Below are 23,789 nucleotides of genomic sequence, written 5' to 3'. Positions count from 1 at the left end.
GAAATGCTCTTGGAGACTGGAAACAGTTATATGTTGAAAATAAAAACCCAATAAAATGGCAATATTTTGAAAAATTTGTAGCAATACAAGATGGTCTTGGGCTCCATTTTGCCATAAAAAAAAAATAGAAACAGACACCTCAATTATTTTAAAGAAAATATTATGAAGGTGAGGTTAGCTGCACAAACATTTAGCCAAAATGTGGCTGATGCAATGACCTACTGTATAAATAATTTAAAACTAACAGATTTTAACAACTGTGCTTCAACTATCACTTTCTGTATCAATATCAACAACATTTTTGATTTTGTAAACACCCGAAATTACCCAAATAAAGCAGAATATAAAAAGCCATTAAAACTTTTCGATAATACAAATATTCAAACTTTTATACAATCATCAATATCATACTTGCAAAATTTGAAGTGTAAAGATGTTAAACAAAATAAATGAATACCTTTGGTTCAGTCTTCACGAAAAACAGGATTTGTTGGACTTTTACTATGTTTAAGAAGTATATCTCATATCTTCATCAGACAGATATGTTTGAAGATGGTCACTTGGAGTACTTGCTTACTTATAAGCTCTCACAAGACCATTTGGAGATGTTTTTTTCTGCAGTGAGGGCTAGGGGTGGATTTTCTAACAATCCTATTGCTGCTCAATTCAAAGCTGCTAATTGTATGAATATAGATCTAATACCAATACTGTCAATTGGTTCAACCAAGATAAAAAAAAACCCTAATTCATTTATAGACATACTTTGTTATGAAGATGGTGAAAGTTATGTAAATGATAATTTTGATGACATTAAAAACGGCCTTAAAAATTTCTTAAATAATTTTTATATTGACAAAATTGATATGTGTGTCACGGATATAGTGGAATATATAGCCGGCTTTGTTGTGAAAAAAACTAAAAATTAAAATAAACTGTAACGAATGTGTAAAAGCACTTTTGAATGATTCATCAAATATCTTTTTGTTGAATATAAAAAATCAAGGAGGCCTAATTAAATCTTCAACAGATGTTGTAAAGCTATGTAAATTATCTGAAACAATTTTTAAAAGCCACCAAAATGAAATTAAATGTAAGGAAAATATAATTTCTTATTTAACAATAAAATCTTCATTGAAAATTAATAATCAATACCTTATTTTCAAGTCTTTCGGTACATATACTTGATCAGTCTCCCTTAGGTAATCACCTATTACAAATAGTTACATTAATTGTTAAGACATATTTTACACTACGTTTGCATCATCACAATAAAACTCTTAGTCAACCTTCTGAAAGAATTCGATCTCATCTAACTAAAATCATTCACTTCAAAGGTCAGTAAGAAATTATTATTTTTAAGTGTCTATATAAGTTTTTATTGTTTTGTGAATAATATAATAATATACGTTTTTTTATTGTTTATTTCCAATAATATTGTAAGCATTTTGTTTTATGTACTTTGGGTCAAATAACTGTACTACATTATTAATAATTTTGTTTATACCTTATTTTGAATAGGTAATATCTTAAGTATTTTGTTCTATTAAGTTTGTAGTTTGGATTATTTAAGTTTGAATTGTAATACTTATTATGTTGTTTGTATATAATATAATTACACACGTGAATATTCATTGTATGTTTATTTCAAATTTAAAAAAAGAAATATAAATAAGAATCTCAAGTTCCTAATAAATTATTGGATTTAATTATTAATCTAATTCTAATAAGTAATAATCACATTCAAGAAATTAGAAAAAAAATTATGAGCATCATTTAGTCATTCTTACCTTGGTATGATCATTAATTATAATTTTATTACATGAATTGTTTTTTTTTTTTTTTTTTGACAAAATAAGAAGCAAGTGTTTTTCTTTTTTTGTTCCATAGTATAACTTCACGTTTGAATAATAAAAAGGAACAATAATACAAATATTTCATATTAATAATGTGTACCTATAACAATTATTAAGATTTACTAATTGGCTTCTAGTGACAGACTGACAAGTGACAATAAAGTATAAACGATTAAATACGAACTCGCATACGGCTATATTATATACCTAGTCAATGAAAATTATTTATAGAAAAAAGTATGGTTCACTAATCACTATTCAGGAATCTATTGTGCATTGGCACGAATGTGTTCACGATAACAACCCGCATGTCTTATTTTAAGAATCAAAAATACAAGCATAATTATATTAATTAAATCTGTGATCTGCAACAACTTAGCATAATACATCTAATTAATTATAGGTATATTTAAACTACTATTGATTAATCAAAGTAAACAAAATTGTTTGCTTTGGAATGAGAGTATAGTTTGAATGGTATAGTTAACCATTACTTTCATCTAATGTTATCAATAAAAAAAAAATGTTGGGGGGATCTGTCCCCTAATCATCTCTTTAATTACGCCCCTGATGCAAATATGCTACAAGTCATCTGCCCTAATAATGCATAATGCCTATGATTCTGAATTGAGTCTACTTTAAATATTTCCGTTTTACTGTTTATTCCATGAAATTTAATTTGTATTCCATGAGTGCCCACAAACCTGTGTCTATCTCTCTCGCTCAATGTAGGCTGACTGATTCCCGTGTTGTGATTATAGGAAAGCGCAGTCCATTCTATTATGTCTATGACGTGTACTGATGGACGATGGACAGAGAATGATTTCATTTTATTAAAAATAAAATATTTGATTAGCAATAAAATAATCTTGTCAATAATGTCAATACAATTCTATGAATAAAATTATTTTAAAAAGTTATTTAAATATAATGTTACTCCTTCACACCGCAATCCCTGTGGTAGAAATCGTACGATAATCGTATTATTAGATTATTGTCACATAAAAAAATCATTCATAATAGTAACTGAATAACTGATAAGAGCATAAAACACTCAATTTCAATAAAAGATAATATTTTGAATGAAAATAACGTTTTAAAAAGCATTTTGATGTTGAATATTATAATAGACTTATATTAAAAGGATGTCAACGCATCGTTTATTATTTCTTTGACCTTTGCGCAATATAAACAAAACGGATTTACGAAAAATAATTGTTTTTATTTTTTTTAAGTTAGCTTAGATTAAAACCACAGATTATAAAAATTATAGAGAATAATATTTTTGGGAGTAAGACCAATCCTTACGAGAGGCCACTGCATGTCTGCATGTATAGAAGGTTTAATAAGCTATGCATTCCAAAGTCGCTCGCTACGTTCGCGATTTACCTTATTTATATTATATTTTAATATCAACATTTAATATATGTCTAAGAAATGAGACATATGAGACATAAGTCACATATTTATATTACTGTTTTATTAATTGTATAGGTACATAATATAGATGTAGTATATTTATATTATTTTAGTTTTCAATAATTATCGTTTTCATTTTTACAATAGAAGATAGTTCTATACAAAAATAATTCATGTACTAAGTTATATTTTTATTATAATATATTAAAAAATATAAGTACCTATAGTAAAGAATATTACAATAATTGTATACGCTTTTTCATAAATACAAATGTACTTATTACATTATTAAAATTGGTTGTTCGTACTAGTATGTTGCTTTCTATGCTCAATATTGCTAAATTTGTAGCTGGTCTTTAGTAACATGCATTATGTTACCTATATATTTATGTGAACAACAGCATGTGTATGTTTTGTATAGATTAAGGCAGCCGCGCGTACTGTACGAATGTTTTTCGATTTAAGTATACTATATTATTGTTGATTTGCGGAGGCAGGTGCGTTCCCAAGGGGAGTGCGAAGAAGCATTCGCCTCCCCCATAACAATTTTTAATATATAAAATTATAAAATATAATTTTATATAAGCTTATTTATAATGTAAATGCATTATAAAAAAAATAAGTCAATAAAATTGAATTAAGTTCACCCAAACTTTTGAAAAATACATATAGGGTAGTTATTTATTTAAAAAATAGGTTCGCCCCCCGCCCTCTTGAAAACTGTCTAGGGACGGCACCGGCCGTACCATTTCATACACGATATTTATACTTCAATACCCAGTCTTCACGTTTTTCTATCATCATAATATACTTGTACATTTATAATTATATTTTTATAGAAATGTTCTTGAGTCAGTGTACATTTTATAAATTACTATTATTAATATTATTATATAAATAAATTATTATAATATTTCATTTTTGATTATTGTAGTATTGTACATATTGTAACGTGCCACGCACAAGCAATTTAATGATGTAGTGTAAAATGGATTAATTGTAAAAAGTGAAGACTGTTGAAATATTTTCTAAGTGTTTTTTTTTGAAAAATATTCTAAGTCCAGGAGACATAAAAATTGAACTGAGTGACGTGAAGATGCTCGCTCTAACTCTGGTAAATCACGTCTGAAATGCGCCTATTCAGGGCTCCCTTATATATCATCCAGGGACTCCCGCGGTACCTTCAGGTCCCTGATGGTCAGCGTCAGCTGCATCCGCTTCTTCCCACGCTTTGCGTTATCTGAGCGACGCCGTGCGTCAATTATACATCTATATATTCTATCGGGTAGTAATTGTGTATCTATAATATTCTACCGGGTGGCAAGCGTACGTGCGATGATCTGTCTTTGACCATGAACGATGTCGCCACATAATATAATTGTTATAATATAATATTGCCGATACGGCCAGTATTCTCGCGCCACTCCGCCGCCGTTGATGATCGACAACTGTTACGTTAATGTGTTAATTGTTCACGGTTACACTACTCACTTTTAGAATCCTATTATAAGAATATTCGTTACACCCGTATCGTAATTATAAAAGTGTTTGTTGCACCCCCAATGTTTAGGTTATTGTTGGCTACAATATGTAGTAATTTATATATTATATTTAATATAAGTATCAAAGCACGTTGCAATATTGATGTAGTTTGTAATTTTGAGGGGCCACATATTACTGAGAAAAAAAACTTTGGTTCAACTGACTGTTGACTTCCCAAACCCGTCTCTGGGACTAGAGCCGCCCCTGTCGCCTAGGTGTATCTAAAATTTTTTTAAGCTTTCTATTATACTGATTTTACTTTTTTTTGTGTGACAGTAACATGTAAAAAGGAGGTATTTATATTACATCCTCCTTGAGCTATGGTACTTTATTATATATATATTATGAGTAAATAAGCAGCTTATTTACTGAATTAATGACCAAATTACTAAAAACATTATTATATGTAAAAACACACCTTATTTATAAATAATTCAATGGTTTGGGTTTTTGCATATTCCTTTTCAAAGGCGTAACCAGGATTTTTTATGGGGGGGGGGGGGCTAAATAATTTTAACTCTTGAATTATTTAAAATCAAAAACAACAACAAAACAAAAATACTGATAACATATTAACGTTTATTTGACGTTAACGTATTTACTATTTTAAATAATTAAAACTTGTAAGACAATTTCCATATTTAAATTAAAAAAGGTTGGGCAAGTGGGTATCGTTCTGCTATTTAGTAGTGATGGAGAGTAGGTCACTATGATGGATGTGTTAAATTTGAATGCAATGACAAGTACATAGTATCATTGTATACGAAAAACGATTCTAAATGGAGATGATTTGTCAATCAAGAATAATTAGTAGGATATATTATATTATTAGCTATATTTAAATTTTAATATATCGTTATTTTACGCAATTTCGTAAAAAATTAATTTTTTGAGCTCATACAATTTTTTCTGAAATTGTTATTCACCCTGGAGTTTTTTTACAACTATTTGAAGAAAATGTTGCGGAGAACCTTGTATTGGGGGTTTTAACCTTAGGTATAAATCACAATAATTTAATGAATTTTTAAATTAAAAATTACTTGTAAATTTTCGAGATTTTGACATATTTCGTAAACATTTGAACTTTAAATGCTTATTAAAAAAAAATTGTGACTAACGATATTTGATTTTTTTACTACGATAAGTAAAACTTGTAGTAAACCTTCTATTAAATTTTAAAGGGTTATTTGAATGCCAAATTTTTTTTATCGGCATTTCAAATAAAAAGACTTAGTAAAATTGAAAATTTAATCGTAAATAGATAACGCTAATATAAATACTTGGTGGAAATTTCAAGTAGTTACAATGATTAATTTTTGAGTTACTGCAAAATAAAAAAATCAATTTTGTCGAAAAACTAATTATGAGTAAAATTTTCCATTTTTCCATTATGTTTTTTAGAGTTTTTCGTGACGCTATGAAAACTACTGGACATTTTGACTCACCAAAGTATAATATAGATTCATTTTACTTTTTTATTTTCTGATGAAGTAGTATATAGTTATTTCTATTCATAATTTATGGTATTGAGTGATATTAAATAGGTCAATTCCGTTACTACAAAATCATAGGTTAGAAATATGATTAGGTGTTAAGTTTAAATTAAATGATTAATTATTGTATACAAAAACTATTCTTAGTGGTAACGTCAGCTGGCTATCAGCCTATATGTTACCAAGGAATATTTTTATATAAACTATACAAGTATATGGTTAGGGTATCCTTTGAGGATTTAGTATTTACCATAGGCGCAATTTCAATTAACACGTTCAATGCCAACATTATTCTGGCGTATTACGCTACACGCCACGCTAATATTTGAAAAACATGGACGCCGTCGGATACGTGACGACGCCGGCCATACGGTGTGGCGATGCATCATATGGCCGACGTCGGCACGTATCCGACACGCTATGTGCTAAAGCATTTATTTTTTGAATTGTAAATAATAATACATATAATATTATACTTATATATTTATTTTTAGTATAATTATCAATATAAATATATGTATAATTATTATTTTAAAGATTTTGATATCATGAAAGGTAAATTATTATTAGAATTTAAAACACGATGGTTTTATTTTTTGATATAAAATATAACGAATGATAAGACACATAACAAATAACAAATACTTATAATGTTTTAATAACAATTCTAATAGTAACAAATTAATATAATAATATGATCACAATATAAATATCAAAACAAATATTATAAATCATTGCAAATGAAAAGTAGACTAACCTTCGTCTATAAATAATAAAATAATGAGAAAACAAATATTATAAATCATTTAAAATGCAAAGCAGACTAGCCTTCGTCTATAAGTAATAAAACAATGAGAAAACAAATATTATAAATCATTTCAAATGCAAAGCAGACTAGCCTTCGTCTATAAGTAATAAAATAATAACAAAAAAAAATAAAAGTAAAAAATAATTAAACGAAATTATAACGATTATTTGTGAAACTCTTTGAAGCATTGTTCCAAGCATAACCCTGGTTCATCCTCACATTGATCACAGTAATATATAGTTTCTTTTCGTATTTTTTTATCAGCACAAACCTTACAGCGTTTTTTATAATATCTATTTTTTTCGTTTTTTTCAACTTTTTTGGGTAAATGTGCTTCAGTTTTTTTCACCTCAGAATTTTTCTGTGTTTTATTGTCTTTTTTAGGTAATAAACTTTCAATAACTGAGATCCTGTAGTCGTACAGTGATATTTTTTTTACGTTTCTATTATATAGAAAATATGAATTTATTAACAATAAATGCATAAAATGCACACCAATTTTTTTATACCACCTCAAGGATTTCCTTTCACAGGGGTAGTATGATGCCATTTGATCCTGGCGATCTATTCCTGACATATTTTCATTATATTTTTTTACGATTATAGGTTTCTGTTTTACTTCTGTCCTAGAACTAACTTCACACATTGAGTGAGAAAATTCAGAACTAATCATCAGAACATCTCTCTTGTCTTTCCATTTTAGGACACAAATACCCTCTTTTGTGTACCGATATATAGACTCTCCTTTTTTCAATTTTTTATCAATAACATCTTTAGGGTTGTTTTTGCGGTTTGATCGTAGAGTTCCTGTGACAAATGTTTTTTTTTCTAACAACAGTTCTGATAGATGGACACTATTATAATAATTATCCATAAATAGTGATCGGCCTTCATAAAATAATCCATTCATAAGTTTAAAAACCACATACTCTGTATGACTCATAGTATTAGATATATCATGACCTTGTCCAGAATAAACCATAACCCTGTGTATAAAACCCCAGGGTTCAGTCAACATATATGATTTTACGCCATATTTGTGTCGTTTGTTTTTAATGTATTGGCGAAATACCAAACGCCCACGCCATAAAATCATAGATTCATCAATAGATAAATTTTTAGACGGTTCATAAACTTCTTCCATTTTTGAATTAAAATAATTCAAAACACTCTGGATTTTATATAACCTATTATGAGGAGTAGGTTCTCCTTCTTTCGGATTACGAGTGAAATGCAATGCTCGTAATATTAACATGAATCTGTTACGACTCATATATTCACGAAAACACGGAATGTTGAAAAGTCGACTGGTTTTCCAATAATCTTCCAATCTACTTAATCTAATTGTTCCCATATGAAACAATAAGCCAATAAAAATGTCCATTTCTTTTCTGTTAGTATCCACCCAATTATTTATTCTTGCACTTTCGTGTGTTTGATTTAAAAAAATATCAAGTGCATATGCATTTGTTTCCTCAACAAGAAGATCAAAAAAACTATCAGTAACTAATAATCTAAAATAATCAATAGGTGCGTTTCCTTTGGGTACACATTTCAAACCTGGTGTAGCTGTAAATGGAATATAGTTTGCATTTGCAGGATCAGATAACCAGGAAGTTTCATAATTGTTAGGCTCTTTTCTAAGACTATTATTAGAGTTATCAGTCATCTCATTCATCGTACTACTATCTACATACATATAATGAGAATCATTATTTGAATTACCTTCTTCAACTTCTGCCATGTTATCGAAATCATCAACCAAACTGCCCTCAAAATTATCATCAGAACTGCCATCAAAATCATCCTCCGATGACAACCATTTATCATTTTCCAAAAGCAATAAGAGTTCTTCGTCGGTTAATATTTTAGTGTTTTTTGTTTTATTACATATAGGACTTCGAGATCGCTCTCTAGATGGACCAGGAGGAAGATCCATTTGTATTATTGTTAATTAAATTTGTTAATTTAAAAAAATAAGGTCGGGTGTTAACGAATTACGAATTTGTTATCATATTACGTTCACCTAATCATGTATATAATTATTATGATACATACGACATGAACATACGAACAATAATTGTGGAAATATTGACGTATAGATTGTTTTGTCGATGCATTTATTACATTTTTCTGAAAAAAAAAGAATATTGATAGCATTGGACGATAGAAAATAACATGTGTTTTGTATCAATACATGGTTATAGATAAAACGTTCCCACAATCAACAAAAAGGCGGAAACTAAAAACCAATTGTACCAACTTATTTAAAAATATATACTGAGTCGCCAACACAAATATTATAGTCATACACTTAAAGCCGAGTATTTTATTCCACTATAATAATACATATTATAACGTTTGTCGGACACGCTCCGACACCTACCAGGCGCATCGGTATCCAGTGTCGGAGCATATCCGACGTCGGCATTGAACGTGTTAATTTTCCGGGCATAACGTTGAATCACTACTAAATGAGATATCATAAAAAATATTTGAGGGTGCTAATTTTAAAATTGCGAGTGATAATACAAAGCGCCCCCTAATTGCGCCTTTAGTATTTACCCATTAGACGCAGTGGGGGGAGCATTAACAACCGATCGAAAACTTTTGTTTTTACATTTTTTCTGAATCCTAAAAAAATTATTAAAAATCATGAGGTTTATGATAATACAATACAATACTTATCATTAACATTTGCAAAATATACATATGAATAATGAATATATACTATTGTTATATGATAAAGGATTTAACTTGTGATAGGTGTTAATTTTTATTCAATTTCAATAGACTAGGTACTAGTTGTGATTAGCTTTGTCGGTCACTATTCTTCGCTATTATTGCTTGCACCAATTCGCGATCTACAAAAGGTAAATCAATTAATTATAATGAACTTGGGGTTAGGAATATTTATAATACTATATTACTTATATATTATAATTTTATTTATAAAATTGAACTCAGTGTTTAGTTTTATATTTTTTTCAACTCATTAATATTATTCACGTTAACGGTGTATAAGTAAATAGGTAGAATTAATATTTAAAACTAGTGGAGTAAACCGACATAGTCACTTTACTAGTACATAGTCATTTTACTATTAATTATGGTTAACACATAGTAAAGTGATGTATTGACTTGTTTACGCATGTAGAAATATGGGATAGGTGAACCAGTTTTCAATTCTACGAATTAATTGCACGGAAAAAAAAAATTGGTTTCTCTGACCATTTAAATGGTCTCCTTAACCATAATTACAGGTTAATATAGGAACAATCTATTTAAAAAGTTACAAGTACTAAATAGATTTAGTTAATTATAAATAGTTGATTTAAACATATTATCTGTGTTACTCCAGCTACAAATATACAATTGATTTGATTAATGCAATACAGTTGATTTAATTAGTGTAATAAGTTAACCATACTATAATGTAATTTTATTTAGTAGGTTTAACTGAATGTTGAGAGTTGATGGTACTAAAAAAAAAGTTTGTTTCTACAAATGATTAAGTGAATTTGACTTTTACAAGTAATTATAAAAACTGACACAATTTTAATATCTTACTTACAAAATAGTTGGTTCAACTAGTGGTAGTTGGTAAACGATACTACGTTTAATTGGTTGTGTATTCCAATTAAATACCTATGTATATACTCTTGAAATATACTTTTTAAATATCTAGTACATAACAATATTGCAATATTGTAAATTATAATATTTATTAAATTTGATATTTCTGCTTATATCTTATATCCAAAATTTTAAATTGAACAATATATTACACAAATTTTTTTTTATTGAAAATAAAGTATGTACAAAATGTAATGTTACAAAGGTACAATCTTAATAATATTTTAACACAGTTTATTATTTACATTTTAAAGTAATATAGGTACACAGTTAAAATATAATTTTACATATTTACAATCTTAATAATATTATTAATGCACAGTTTTTGATTTTTGATCAATATATATAGGTACAGTTAAAACGTTATTACAAATGTAAAATTTAATATTTTTTAACACTATAGTGAATAAGTAAGAAGTATACTTATTATTTTAAATTTAATAGTAGGTATATACAGTTAAAATTGAATGAAAAATATGTACAATTTTAAAAATATTATTATTTTATTGTTTAAAAGTTATATACACTGTTCCTTTGGTATTTTTGTAGGAAGAACAAGGATTAATAAAATGAGGTATCGTGTTACATGGAGTAAAAATTAAAGATTGCTGTATATTTTGGTCAGTTACTTCCCAGCATTGGGAATGGTCACTGAATTTTAAAGTTATATATTTATGACATAAAAAATATGGGTTGCTTTGATTATCGAAAAATAAAATATGTTTAATAACTACAAAAATAGGAATATTTTCAAAATCAAGAGCTAAACACATATCACGTTTATAACGTGTTCCTTTTATTTCAACCCATGACACAAACTTAGCAGTATTCTGTAGATTGTCAATAAGCGATTTATCAGAAGAAATGTCAATATTATTTTTAATGTTACTTATAGTTGAACAGGATAAATTTATAACCCTTCCAAATTGCAGACTATTTAATAAGCAAGTATTAGAAAAAAATGTATAAGCAAGTTTCAATTGGTGCTTATGACTTAATGTTAAGCAAATATTTTTTCTACTGGTAATGGCATTAGCTGTAATTTTCGACTCTCTGTGCTTTGATTCAAAACGCATAGACCATAAATGTATTAATGGTCCAACTTTTTCCATTACTCGCGGATAATGCAAAAGATGATGGTATTTTGGTTTAAGATTAATATCAAAAAGTTTTAAAAACAACTCATGATGTTCATTAATTAATATTTTTAACAATAAATGACAATCATTCTGAATACATCTTGAAGTAATAATATCTATTATTTTTTTTAGGATCACATATAACTGCCAAATGTCTGATGATGTTGGTACAAGATCTCCTATTATCTGACCGAAAAACCGCACAAAACAAAATAATTCACTTGCAGACATTTTTAATTTAGCATTTTTTAAATAATCCATAGATATTAACTGAGGTCGGTTTTGAATATTAATCGGACCATAATTAAAATATTGTATTCGATTGTTTAGAGTATCAAGAGAAAAATATTTAAATTTAATAATAAATTCTAGAATAATTAAAGACATATCATAATTTCCAACTCCTTCGAATACGTCATGCATTATATCAACACTTAAGTTTTCAGTAACGTGAAAATTTGGTAGATCGTGCCATACACAAGGTCCTTTCAATCCTGTTAATGTTACACTATTTAATTCCAAATCTTTTTTATAATTATCTTTATTTCTCATCTTTGAACAGTCTTCTACGGTCAAAAAGTTACATTCTGATTTGTTACATTTACAAAATCTACAAGGATAATTACACATGAAACTTTCAGTAAAATTAAAAATTGAGTGCAACCCTAAATTGTCACCTAAAATTAAACATAACTGAAAATAAATTTTATAATTTACATTAAGAACTGTAATTTGAATTCCATTTTGTTCTAGATCCTTTAACTCTTTTATAAGTCTTTGAAAAATAACACGATTCCCAAACTCAACTCTATCATTTGAATTAAAAATTAAAGCAAGATAAATATTATTTAATGTGGAAGAGAATTCACTAGGTAAACATGGGCTAAACGATATGTACACTGCTCCAATTTTTTTTTCCCAGCATGAGATCCCAAAGGATTGTTTGTTTCATAATCATCAAAATAAAGAAAATATGGAATGATTATTTTACTTGGATAAAGTTTTCGATTTTCTTTCCAAAAATCACACTGTACAATACTATTTATAATACTACCATCACTTGAATAAAGTTATTTTAAGTGGGTTGTAATAATATTAAACACATTTAATTGTTCAAAGAAACATTTGAATACATTATGAAGAGGAATATAATAAATATCAACATTTTTATTTTCCATAATAATTGAGCCATTTCTTACAACATTATTATATCTATTGCCCACGGTTACAGATATAGGTTCAATAAACACACCAAGATCTTTCAAAGATTTCATACGCATGTATTCAGTTTTTAGTTTATCAAACGGGTTTTGGATAGTATCAAACATATCAGTGATTTTAAGAACACTACTAGAATCACAAGTAGTATTATTTAAACTATTTAAAACATAATTTTTTAAAATCCTAATATTATTTTCTTGCATAGAACTTATGTCATTTATTAAAATTTGAACTTTATTTTTTGGAACTACACTTTCATTGTACCATTTACTTATAAGAGAAATACATTCATTGTGAACACTTTCCTTAAAATAAGTTACATTTAACAATTGATTATTCAACTGCACCTCATTAAATTGACTAGTCGAAGGCTGGTCTTCACTAATACTTTGAGAGATTGAATTTTCTGTAGGTAAATTAATAAAAGTACTCAAACAACTATTATTATGGATCTTGATATGTTTTTTAAAAGAATTCAATGATGAAAAACATCTTGAACAGTTAACGACTAAGCATTTATACTCATCTATTTTATCACCTGAATGAAAAAGTCTTATATGAGATAATAAATCAGAACTTTGATTTAATTTTATAAAACAAATAAAACAAACAAAACTCATTTTGATAAAAAAAAAAATAATAATAATAATACCTCAAGACTAATTCAATTGAATTAAGTTATTTTAACAGCAACCGTAAATCTTATATGTACCTACTTAACAATAGTTAACAAATGTAATTTAATATAAAGGAAAAGAAACTTTTAAGCACTATTTAATTCTTTGATGATTAAATTAACCATTTGATAATTTTTATCGTACTCAGTACTTACAGAATAAAAATATTTTTGTATAAACTGCCATATTTGATCACTCTCCAACGGGTAGTTTATGTCTAGTGAAAAAAACGCTTTGAAACACACATCAACAGCCTTTAGGGCAGTTTCCAGTTTTAAAAAGTTATGATTGATTGCCACATAAAAAGAGTGTACATCCACAGAATCTAGACTGGACAAATGTTCTCCCACAAATATCATATAAGGTTGAATTGTTTGACCCAATCTTAAAGCTTTTTCTGATTTTTCTTTATCAATGTCTTTCAATCGAGAAATATCCTATAGGGAAATAAGTATATTTAGTTACATTTTGATATCAAATATTAGAATGAAATATTATAATATAAATCTCACATTTGTAAAACAGATGAAGCCTTGTTTAATTTCACTTTTTGAAGGACGCCAGTAATTTTTCTGAGTATTTCCTGTTCCATGGGTACGTTTGCAAGAAACATTTACAGGTTGAAATAATTCAATAAAGATTTTCAAACCAGCAACATCGTCATTACCTTAAACAGTTAATGAACCATTAGGAAATATTGATAAATTCACTTAGTCATCTAGTATATAATATTGTAACAAATAATCTTATTTAAAAATAAACACAATTTCAACACAGAAAAGTTACCAAGTTTAGTGGGATGTTCTACTTCAAATAGTAATGTGGGAATATTTTTACACAAATCCTTTTTAAAATGACTAATATATTTTTTAATTTGTTTCTTAAAAGTTTCAAATTTTAGAAAAAGTAGCATATCTTTGTCTGGATACAAATTATGAAAATCCATTTCTATCTGCAAATATATGGTATAAGATAGGTTAGGGACAACTAATAAATTTTTATTTTATTAATTTGGACATGTTAAACTATGTTAAACTAACAAGGTTAAAGCCATTTGGACTTCTCAATGCTGGATATTCTTGAAAATAATTAACTTTTTGATCACAATTTATCAGATTTTTATATCTGATCTGAAACGTATCATTCCATTTTTCAACAATTTCTTCCCATGGACCTATGTTGTTCTTAAGCCATAATACATTTTCTTCATGATCTAAAATTTATTATTCATTTTTAAAACATTATGAATTTTTAATTTAAATTATTAAGTACCTTTATTATCAATACTTGGAGTTAATGCAACTTGAACAGTTTTATCACTTGGAGGAGCAACGCTCCGTATATATTTCCTTAAATTGCAATACTTATCCCATAGTTTTCCTCGATTGGGAGTAAAATGTTTTAATTCTTTCTTATAAGGAATAAAGTATGTTTGTTCTATTTCAGTAGGAAATAGATTTACAATTTCAATAGAAAATCTTTTTAGTTCACTAGTTGAAATTTTTTGATCAGAATTGTTTGTGAGTAAATGGGTTATTATTAAATGTGCCAACTTATTACGCATAGATGGTTGCAAAGTTCCACTAAAACCATAATGTTTTAAAATGATTTGGCCCTCTTGATACTTATTTAATATATTTAATAAATTATAAGTTTGCTCCTAGAAATAAAACCAAACATAAATCGATTTCTACTTGAAAATAAAAACAAACCTACCTAATATTATAACTATTAAGTAGGTATCTATACGAGTATACATTTTAAATATATATTAAATACATATGTCACCTATCTAATATCTAACTAATTTGTATATAGATAATATTCATATACATTAATTATTAATTGATAACAAAGTACAAAAAAAAATGTTTCACCTACATGATGTATATTCATTTTAGTATCTGAAGACTTTCCAGGCACGTTTATCAAAATATTATGTTCACTATTGACATCACTAACATCAGCAGTATTGCTACATAGTACTTCTGCATCTAAGGACATTTGTGACACTTATATTTAAAACTAGTTGTTGATTCTTATAGAAGGGTTTTAGAAAATTACCTATACCATCATTATTGTCCAACAATATCATTTCCCTAAAGTTTCCATTTGAAAATAAATCAAAATTTTCCTCATTTGATATTTTAATATCATCCTAAAAATAAACAATGTAATATCCAATAAATCTCTAAGCAAATAAACGTTTATAGAACATAATATTCTACAATATAAATATCATTTAAACATTATGAAGTTATAAATTATCATCATGGTGTAATGGTCAGTAAATTGTAATTTTAAAATATTCAATGAGTTCATATATGGAGTTGTTGTATTTCATACCTTTACAGCTATTATATTAGACGTCTATAGTAAGTATGTTGCTACAGCTACTTATAATATGCATAATACATATTTTAATAATAATATGCCTATGTAATAATATGTTTTTATAATTTATAAAATTTTTTTTGAAACAAATTAAACACTATCTAGTTTACTTACAGAATTTGACAATTGAGGAGTTTTTAAATCAACAATACATTTCCATATTTTTGACCGTTTGGAAATTTTAGGGACCAGCTCCTTTAGCATTGACTCGGTTAAGGATCTAAATGATGATTCGTCTATTTCTTCATCTAGATAGGTATATACAAAAAAAAAAAAAAAAACACATGATTGGTATAAAATTAATTTTTTCTTTTTATTATTATAATAGATCCTTTTAACCTGTCGTTGATATCAATACCTATGTAATGTTCCAAAGTTTGTATTGATGTATTATTCTCGTACACTTTATTGTTTTTATGATACTAATGACCATAAACATAGACCTATGAACTAAGTTTTAAAACTAATATATAATAGGTCTATGTTAATGACCATTAATTAAATTGATTTCCAATAGTTCTCTAAGTAATAGGTACCTAACAAGGTAAAAACGATTCCGACGACAGGTTATACTGGTTATAGCAAGCACATTTTTATCTAAATTACCTCGTAAATTACTTACCTCTAAAACGATCAATAACGATTTCGCCAACGTTTAAACTCGTAAGAGTATTTAAGACAAAACTGTCCATAAAATCCGGTATATTATGTAAAGAACGACAATTAACAATATTTTATTAATGCCATTAATGAACTTAACGATATAATATAATATATTTTAGACACAACAAACACGTTTTACTTTCGGAACGATGAATGCAGAATGATGATTGAAGCAAATAACCTCAAATAGTAAAATAGTCTAAAAACGTATAACAATTTATAGTTGGACCAATGTTATCAAAACATTAGAATAACAATTACGTTCAATTGGGCTAATTATAGTACATAGTTGTACCAACTATAATATTTGTTGATAACAATTTAAATTTTAGTAATGCATTATCTGGTTGTGATTACTATTTTATATTTGTATGCTAACCTTTTATTATAGTTAACAACTTATCAACTAGGTTGAATAGTTAAACTAACTAAAATATAGCGCAGTTCAATCGAAATAATACAACAATAATAATTTAGTATTTAGAACCTAATAGTGTTATTAGTATGACAGTATAAAAAGTTGTATCAATTGCAATTTTACTAACTTATTGCTATAGTAAAATTATTTTTTTCCGTGTGGTAAACCATTTATACATATATAATAGTACAACATTAAATCATAATTTTGACAGATTGATATCCCAATATTATTTCGGCTTCCTTGATCCACTTCCATTCTTTACCGTGCAATCGTCCAGCGGAGATTTAGTATATATACAGGTCTCTACACGCTGTACGATTAAAATTAGTCTACTATCCCAGATCACCATACTTAGCTTAGTCGTTGGGCCGCGCCCTAAGTCCTAACATCGCCGCTTTCTAAGTTCATTCCCAGTATTACTTTCAAACTTAGATACAGGTAGTGGGCCCCGTCCTAACATCGTCGCTTGTACTCTAAGTCTAGATCCCAGTCTTAAATTAACTAATTTCTCGGGCTGAGTCATTATACTCTGTCCTCAAATTTATTAAGTATTGTTAAACATTAAATTACAATTATATTTTCCTAGCATAATAAACGATATATTATACTGATTCAAATTGTTGTGTTCAATTTATTACGTATCCCGAACTCCATCTACGTACGACCGACAAGCGTTCCAGAGATATATTTATATATATATGTGTGACGCGTGCAGTGCCAGCAGCACCTGAGGTCACTGCCAGTTCACTACATACGATTTTTGGTGTCAGGTGTAGGGTCCACTTGAACGAAGTATTTTGGTAACCAACCCGAAATCGAGTACTTTAACGGACCTTTTTCTCTGAAATAAACCTACGTCGCACGTCAAAGGGGACTACGGACTACAACGGGACCAACAAACAAGAGCATTCAAATACAAGGTGGATAACCAAAGCAGAGCATTTAAATACAAGGCGGATAACCTAGCAGAGCATTCTTCATGACGAGCAGCCGATGAACAGTGTAGCCAAGGAGCAAGCACAATTTCTTTCCAAGGACCAGACAGCATACAAAAAACGAACAATTTGTAAGTCATTTAGAATATTAATATATAGTATATGTCTGAAAGTCCAAAACCGTGTTGGGAAATAATTATTTATAATCCACAAAACTTACGCATAACTATGGCAGCAGTAACTTTAAGTCTAAAGTCAGTCATTCGTATGGTTCCGTGTCCTTTTACGGGGGGGGGGGGAGGGGGGGCGAAGCAGATCTAGCAGCATTTATAACTAAATGTGACCATTTATTAAGCATAGTAGCAGCCACTATAAAACCAATGATTTTCGAAACTATACTAGCACAATTAGGTGGGGACGCTTTTAACGCAGTTCGTTACAGGGAGTTCCAGGAATGGAACGAACTAAAACAATACCTTCGCGTAATTTTTGGGACAACTCATTCGATAAATTATTTGCAAATGCAATTAGGTTCAATGAAACAAAATTCAAACGAATATATTAAAGGCTTCGCAGGACGCATAGAACATACCTACCACGAACTAACTAACGCGTTAACCTTAGGCAAAACACTAGAAGAGGCACGCATAATTTCGAAAACAGTTCAAACTTACGCACTAAGTGTATTTATTAACGGGGTAAACTTTTTAATCAAAACACTATTAAAAGCGCGTAATATCGTCACACTAGAGAGCGCTATAACACTCGCGATCGAGGAAGAGAAACCCGTATTCGGGTGGCAAAAACCTAAATTCCAAAATAAAAATATGAGTAAAAATAATAAAATTAACATTAAATGCAATCGTTGCAGTAAGATGGGTCATTATGCTAATGAATGTCGCAGAACCTTAGCTAGCAACACGAATTTTCGAAACCCAACTAACAATCGGGAGAGCAAACCCGTATATGTTAAACAGGAATACCAAGGACAGGTTAAATTCTGTCAATACTGTAAGAAAGCTAATCATAACATAAAAGATTGTAAGAAAAGAATGTACAATGAAAAAAATAAAAAAAACTACTAACGAAAGTACCGAACCGAGCACTAGCTATTCAAATCACACGGTTAGCGAAATCAACTAGAATCAAGTACACGTAGTAACAAATTTCGACGAAGAACACATTATATGTTCATCGCAAAATTTTAAACCACAACTTATCAAACTTTTAGTAGATTTCGGCGTTGAAATTAATTTAATTAAGATAACCGCATTAGAGGGGCAGGTCGTTGTTAACGAAAGAGAGAAGCGTAATATAAAAGGTATTAACGGGACGCCTATAAACACTATCGGAACGGTCAATACGACTATGCAAATTAACGATGCTACATTAATCATAAAATCCGACGTCGTATTCGGTGACTTTCCCATAGCTGAATCAGGTATTATAGGTCGTAACTTTTTGAAACAACACAAGGTTATTATGGACTACAGCCAAAACCTGTTGACCATACCCGAATCTGCCGCAGGTTACGAAAAAGTGGTTATTCCACCACGGAATAACTGCGTTTTGCTAATAAATAACAATGATGAAATAAAACATGACTTAATTATTTACTTAACTATTAAAAAACAGGATCTTAACGAAAATGTAATAATAGCGAATAGCATTAGCCCAGTGCATGGTAATAAAACTATTAGTAATATAATAAATATTTCGAAGGAAGCATTTATAATCGATCAACCGTCAACACAAAACATAGAGTGGGAACCTTACCGTGAAACAATACTCAAAGTATCATCCGAAAACGAGATACAAACGGGTAGGATCGAAAAATTAAAAAACGAAATTAGAACAGAAGATCTAAATACAGAAGAACGGGAGAATATTTTAGGACTATGTTACGATTACGCGGATTTATTTTACTTACCAAAGGATTATTTAAGTGCTACCAAAGTAGTCACCTATACTATAAACACACCGCGTTGTACAAAACCGATTAATATCCATCCTTATAGACTTCCATGGGCATACCAAGAAGAAATTGAAAAACAAATTGCAGAAATGAAACAAAATGATATAATACGTGATTCCAAATCACCGTTCAATTTTCCACTTGTAGTAGTGAAAAAGAAAAACTAAGATACAAACGGGAAACACAAGCTTCGCTTATGTGTAGATTTTAGGAAATTAAATGAGGTAACCGAAAATGAAGCTTATGAACTTCCAAATCTATTAGAAATACTAGAGTCATTGGGGTCTCCCAAATACTTTTCAACACTTGATCTAGCATCAGGATATCACCAGATTAACATTAACAAAACTCTTAAATCTCAGGAAAATTCATATCACCAGAGCAGTAAACTTGTTTTAAATTAGTCTCGTCTTGCTTGAATAGAATTATCATGTTACTATTGTCTCGAATAAGTTGTTTTGGTATGCGTACGAATGATTGTGCTAGATAGAACACATTAATGTTGTTATGTCTACAGCGCGTGTAGTAAGAACGTATAATATTTTGATTTTCACATAAAATATCGTCAAATATAAAAACAAAATCTGGTAATGCTTTTTTTGGAGGGATAACCTCATCGTTTTCATGAAAAGTGAATAACCAAACTCCCTCTACGTCTTTTAAAATGTCACAAAGCATTTTATATTTAGGTTGTTCGAGTGTTTTTAAGTATATATAAACGTTATGAAATCGATTACCATTTATATTAGTCAATAAGGCATAAATTAAATTTGTTTTACCACATCCAGAAAGGCCAACAACTAAAGCACGACAGGTATTTGGTAAAAGCGCTCCTTGTCTTGATTCACGAGTCGTAGATGGGTCGACATTTTCCACCATGAAATTTATTTGTTGATCGACAAACTTCATTATAATATAATGATTATGTATAAATAGCTGTGCAATCTTTATAATCTCACCATTACACGATGTCACCCGTTCGCAGAAACAACAAGAATAAAGGCGGAGGTATAATTAACACTCTTATAAACAAATTACCGTTTGAACTTCATTTACCAGGTAATTATAAATTCTACCACGCACATAACCTAACTATGTCACTTTAAATGTTTATAATTTATATATATGTATATATATCATTTTAGGTTATCAGTACTGCGGTCCTGGGACAAAATTAAGAAAACGGTTGCATCGTGGTGATAAAGGTATCAATCCTTTAGATTAAGCGTGTAAAGAACACGATATCGCTTATGATCCCAGCAACTCTTTGACAGACCGTCAAAAAGCAGATTATATATTAGAAAATAGGGTTTAGAATAGATTCAATTCAAAAAACTTAAATTTAAAAGAAAAGACAGCAGCGTGGTTAGTCACTACGGGTATGAAGGTAAAACGTAAAATTGGTGCAGGATGTGGATTCAAAGCTGCTATAAAGACGGCTAAAAATGTACTCAAAAAAAACATTAATGAAAAAACCTGATGAAATTAACAAACAAAATGTGTAAAAAAATATTCCGTAAAAACGGTAAGAAAACTCGAGTACCTCGTGTCATACCTATACCGAAAACTGGTGGTATGTTACCGTTGATACCAATTTTTGCTGGCTTATCTGCACTCGGAGCGCTAACGGGTGGCATTGCTAACGTTGTAAAAACCGTAAGTGAGTTTAATAGAAATGAACCTTTACATTTAGGCAGAGAATTTTATGTCGCACCTAATAAAGGCGGCTCGTATAAAATAGAGAAAGGTTAAGGACTATATCTCGCTCCACGTGGAGGTGGTTCGTATATAAGAAAGGGCACCCGTAAATCTTTAAAGAAAACTCCAAAACGGCAAAAAAACTAATTTCTAAATTACCCAGAAGAAAGCTGTACGATTACGAAATTTTATAACATCCAGGCATAATGAAAGTACCTTATTTCATCGTAGTGTTTTCTAGAGATAGGTTACCTCTACGACCAAAGCATAAAAATTAACGGTTATCAATTTGGACATTAAAAAAAGTTCAGGAACTCATTGGGTAAAATATAAAAACAATTGGAAAACAAGTTACATACTACGACAAGTTTTGGTAATCTACCGGCTCCACTAGAACTACAGTCATACCTCAGTGGATGTAATATACAGTATAATTACACTACGCATCAACGTTATAACACATATAATTGTGAAGATTTATGTTTGAAATTTTTATCATGTACACGATAACATTAAATGGTAATTTAAGCGAAATGTCATGTGATATTTTTCCGCCATTAGAAGTAAAAAATACACTGCAGCTGTGTCTTTTAAGCCTGCAAACACATAATTCTATACCATACGTAGAACCGGATTGTAATACGATAGGATTTCGCAATTCGCTTGGAAAATGTACAACTATAACAATACCAACGAGATCATTTAAAATAATTAATTTGGAGTCAACGACTCAAAAACTCTTACCAAATAATGTTACTTTGTTTCAACTCAAGGCTGATGGCAACCAGTGTTGCCAGGTTTCTAAAACGGGAAGACCGTACGATGTTATCAAAAAGTTCGTATTTATCGTTCAAATACCGTACAATTTTTTTTCTTGGATTTTGGTAATTTAGCAATTTACAATGGGAAAAATCGTACCGTAGAAGTGCCATTCTTGGGACAAGTGGGGTATCTTGGAGCACAGTTGTCGTTTTTGTTTTTTATCGTCGCTACACCGATCATAATAACTTTGAAATCACAATTCGATAAGAATTTACAAACTAAACAACACTTCTTTTGATTGTTTAACACTATTTAGCAGGGACGGAAACTGGTTTTAGTAAAACCGGTTAATAATTGATTTTCACGATTTGTCTTAACCGTTATCAGAGCGGGAGAAATAAAACAAGAGAGTGGTTATCAAGTCCTAGATTGAAACCGATGAGACGATGATTATTTGAAGGGTAACCAAAACCGAAACCGTTTTTTTTTGTTTAGTGGTTAACCGGTTTTTAAATTAAACAATTAAAGATACTTAATAGTATTAACTATTAAGTTAATACGTTATTGAATATTATCCGAATATAAATCGAGCGTCGATATTCTGTGAATATAACGGTTAGAGTGATTTTAGTCTAATTTTTCGTATTTTGTGAAAACTGTCTGTTATACAGGTACCTACTAGCCACTAGATTAGGATTTTGAATTTCCCAGAATATTTAATACCTAATTAATAGTGATTAGTGTAAGTCTAATTATTAAAATAATTATTTTCAGTACAAATATATTTTTTCATACTATAACGATTATTTGTTTTATAATAATAATGCAACGTGCTCTGATGTCTCATACATTAAATATAATATACAAAGGTACTAAAACGTAGATAATAATGACCAAATCCAAATTGGGAAGTATTCCTAGAACTCATGAACGGGTTCGTGGTAGATAAAGACCAGTAATTGTCGATAATTGTATGCCTAAAAGTGAAGGGAAAAACCACTCAAAACCATAGTTAAATTAATAGGCGAAAGACGCTGTAGGCCTATAACGCTTATAAATTAGAAGCAGCGGAGCAAGCAGCTTCTCTTGGAAATACTGGCCCCGCATCCGTAATAACATAATATATTATCACACACCGTATAGCGGGATCGTT

At 29.2% G+C, this 23,789-nt stretch overlaps 1 protein-coding gene across 1 annotated transcript; it reads right to left on the bottom strand.

The window, feature by feature from the left end:
• Positions 1-7,278: 7,278 nt before the first annotated feature.
• Positions 7,279-9,054, bottom strand: LOC126554417 (piggyBac transposable element-derived protein 4-like). The gene is made up of 2 exons (XM_050209490.1): positions 7,628-9,054; positions 7,279-7,558 (listed from the first exon to the last, which is right to left on the bottom strand). Exons 1-2 carry the CDS (start codon positions 9,052-9,054, stop codon positions 7,279-7,281), a joined length of 1,707 nt encoding a protein of 568 aa, XP_050065447.1.
• Between the last annotated feature and the right edge of the window lie 14,735 nt (positions 9,055-23,789).

Source organism: Aphis gossypii, unplaced genomic scaffold (assembly GCF_020184175.1).
Source record: "Aphis gossypii isolate Hap1 unplaced genomic scaffold, ASM2018417v2 Contig00487, whole genome shotgun sequence".
In the NCBI taxonomy this organism is placed as follows: domain Eukaryota; kingdom Metazoa; phylum Arthropoda; class Insecta; order Hemiptera; family Aphididae; genus Aphis; species Aphis gossypii.
Note: the sequence above shows the minus strand (reverse complement) of the source record. Positions and strands in the feature narration are given on the sequence as shown.

Bases quoted from the DNA above. Each gene is read 5' to 3' on its own strand.
- LOC126554417 (XM_050209490.1), bottom strand. From the start codon at position 9,054: ATGGATCTTCCTCCTGGTCCATCTAGAGAGCGATCTCGAAGTCCTATA. The intron at 7,559-7,627 runs GTGGTATAAAAA...TCTATATAATAG, and splicing joins TGTGAAAGGAAATCCTTGAG to AAACGTAAAAAAAATATCAC.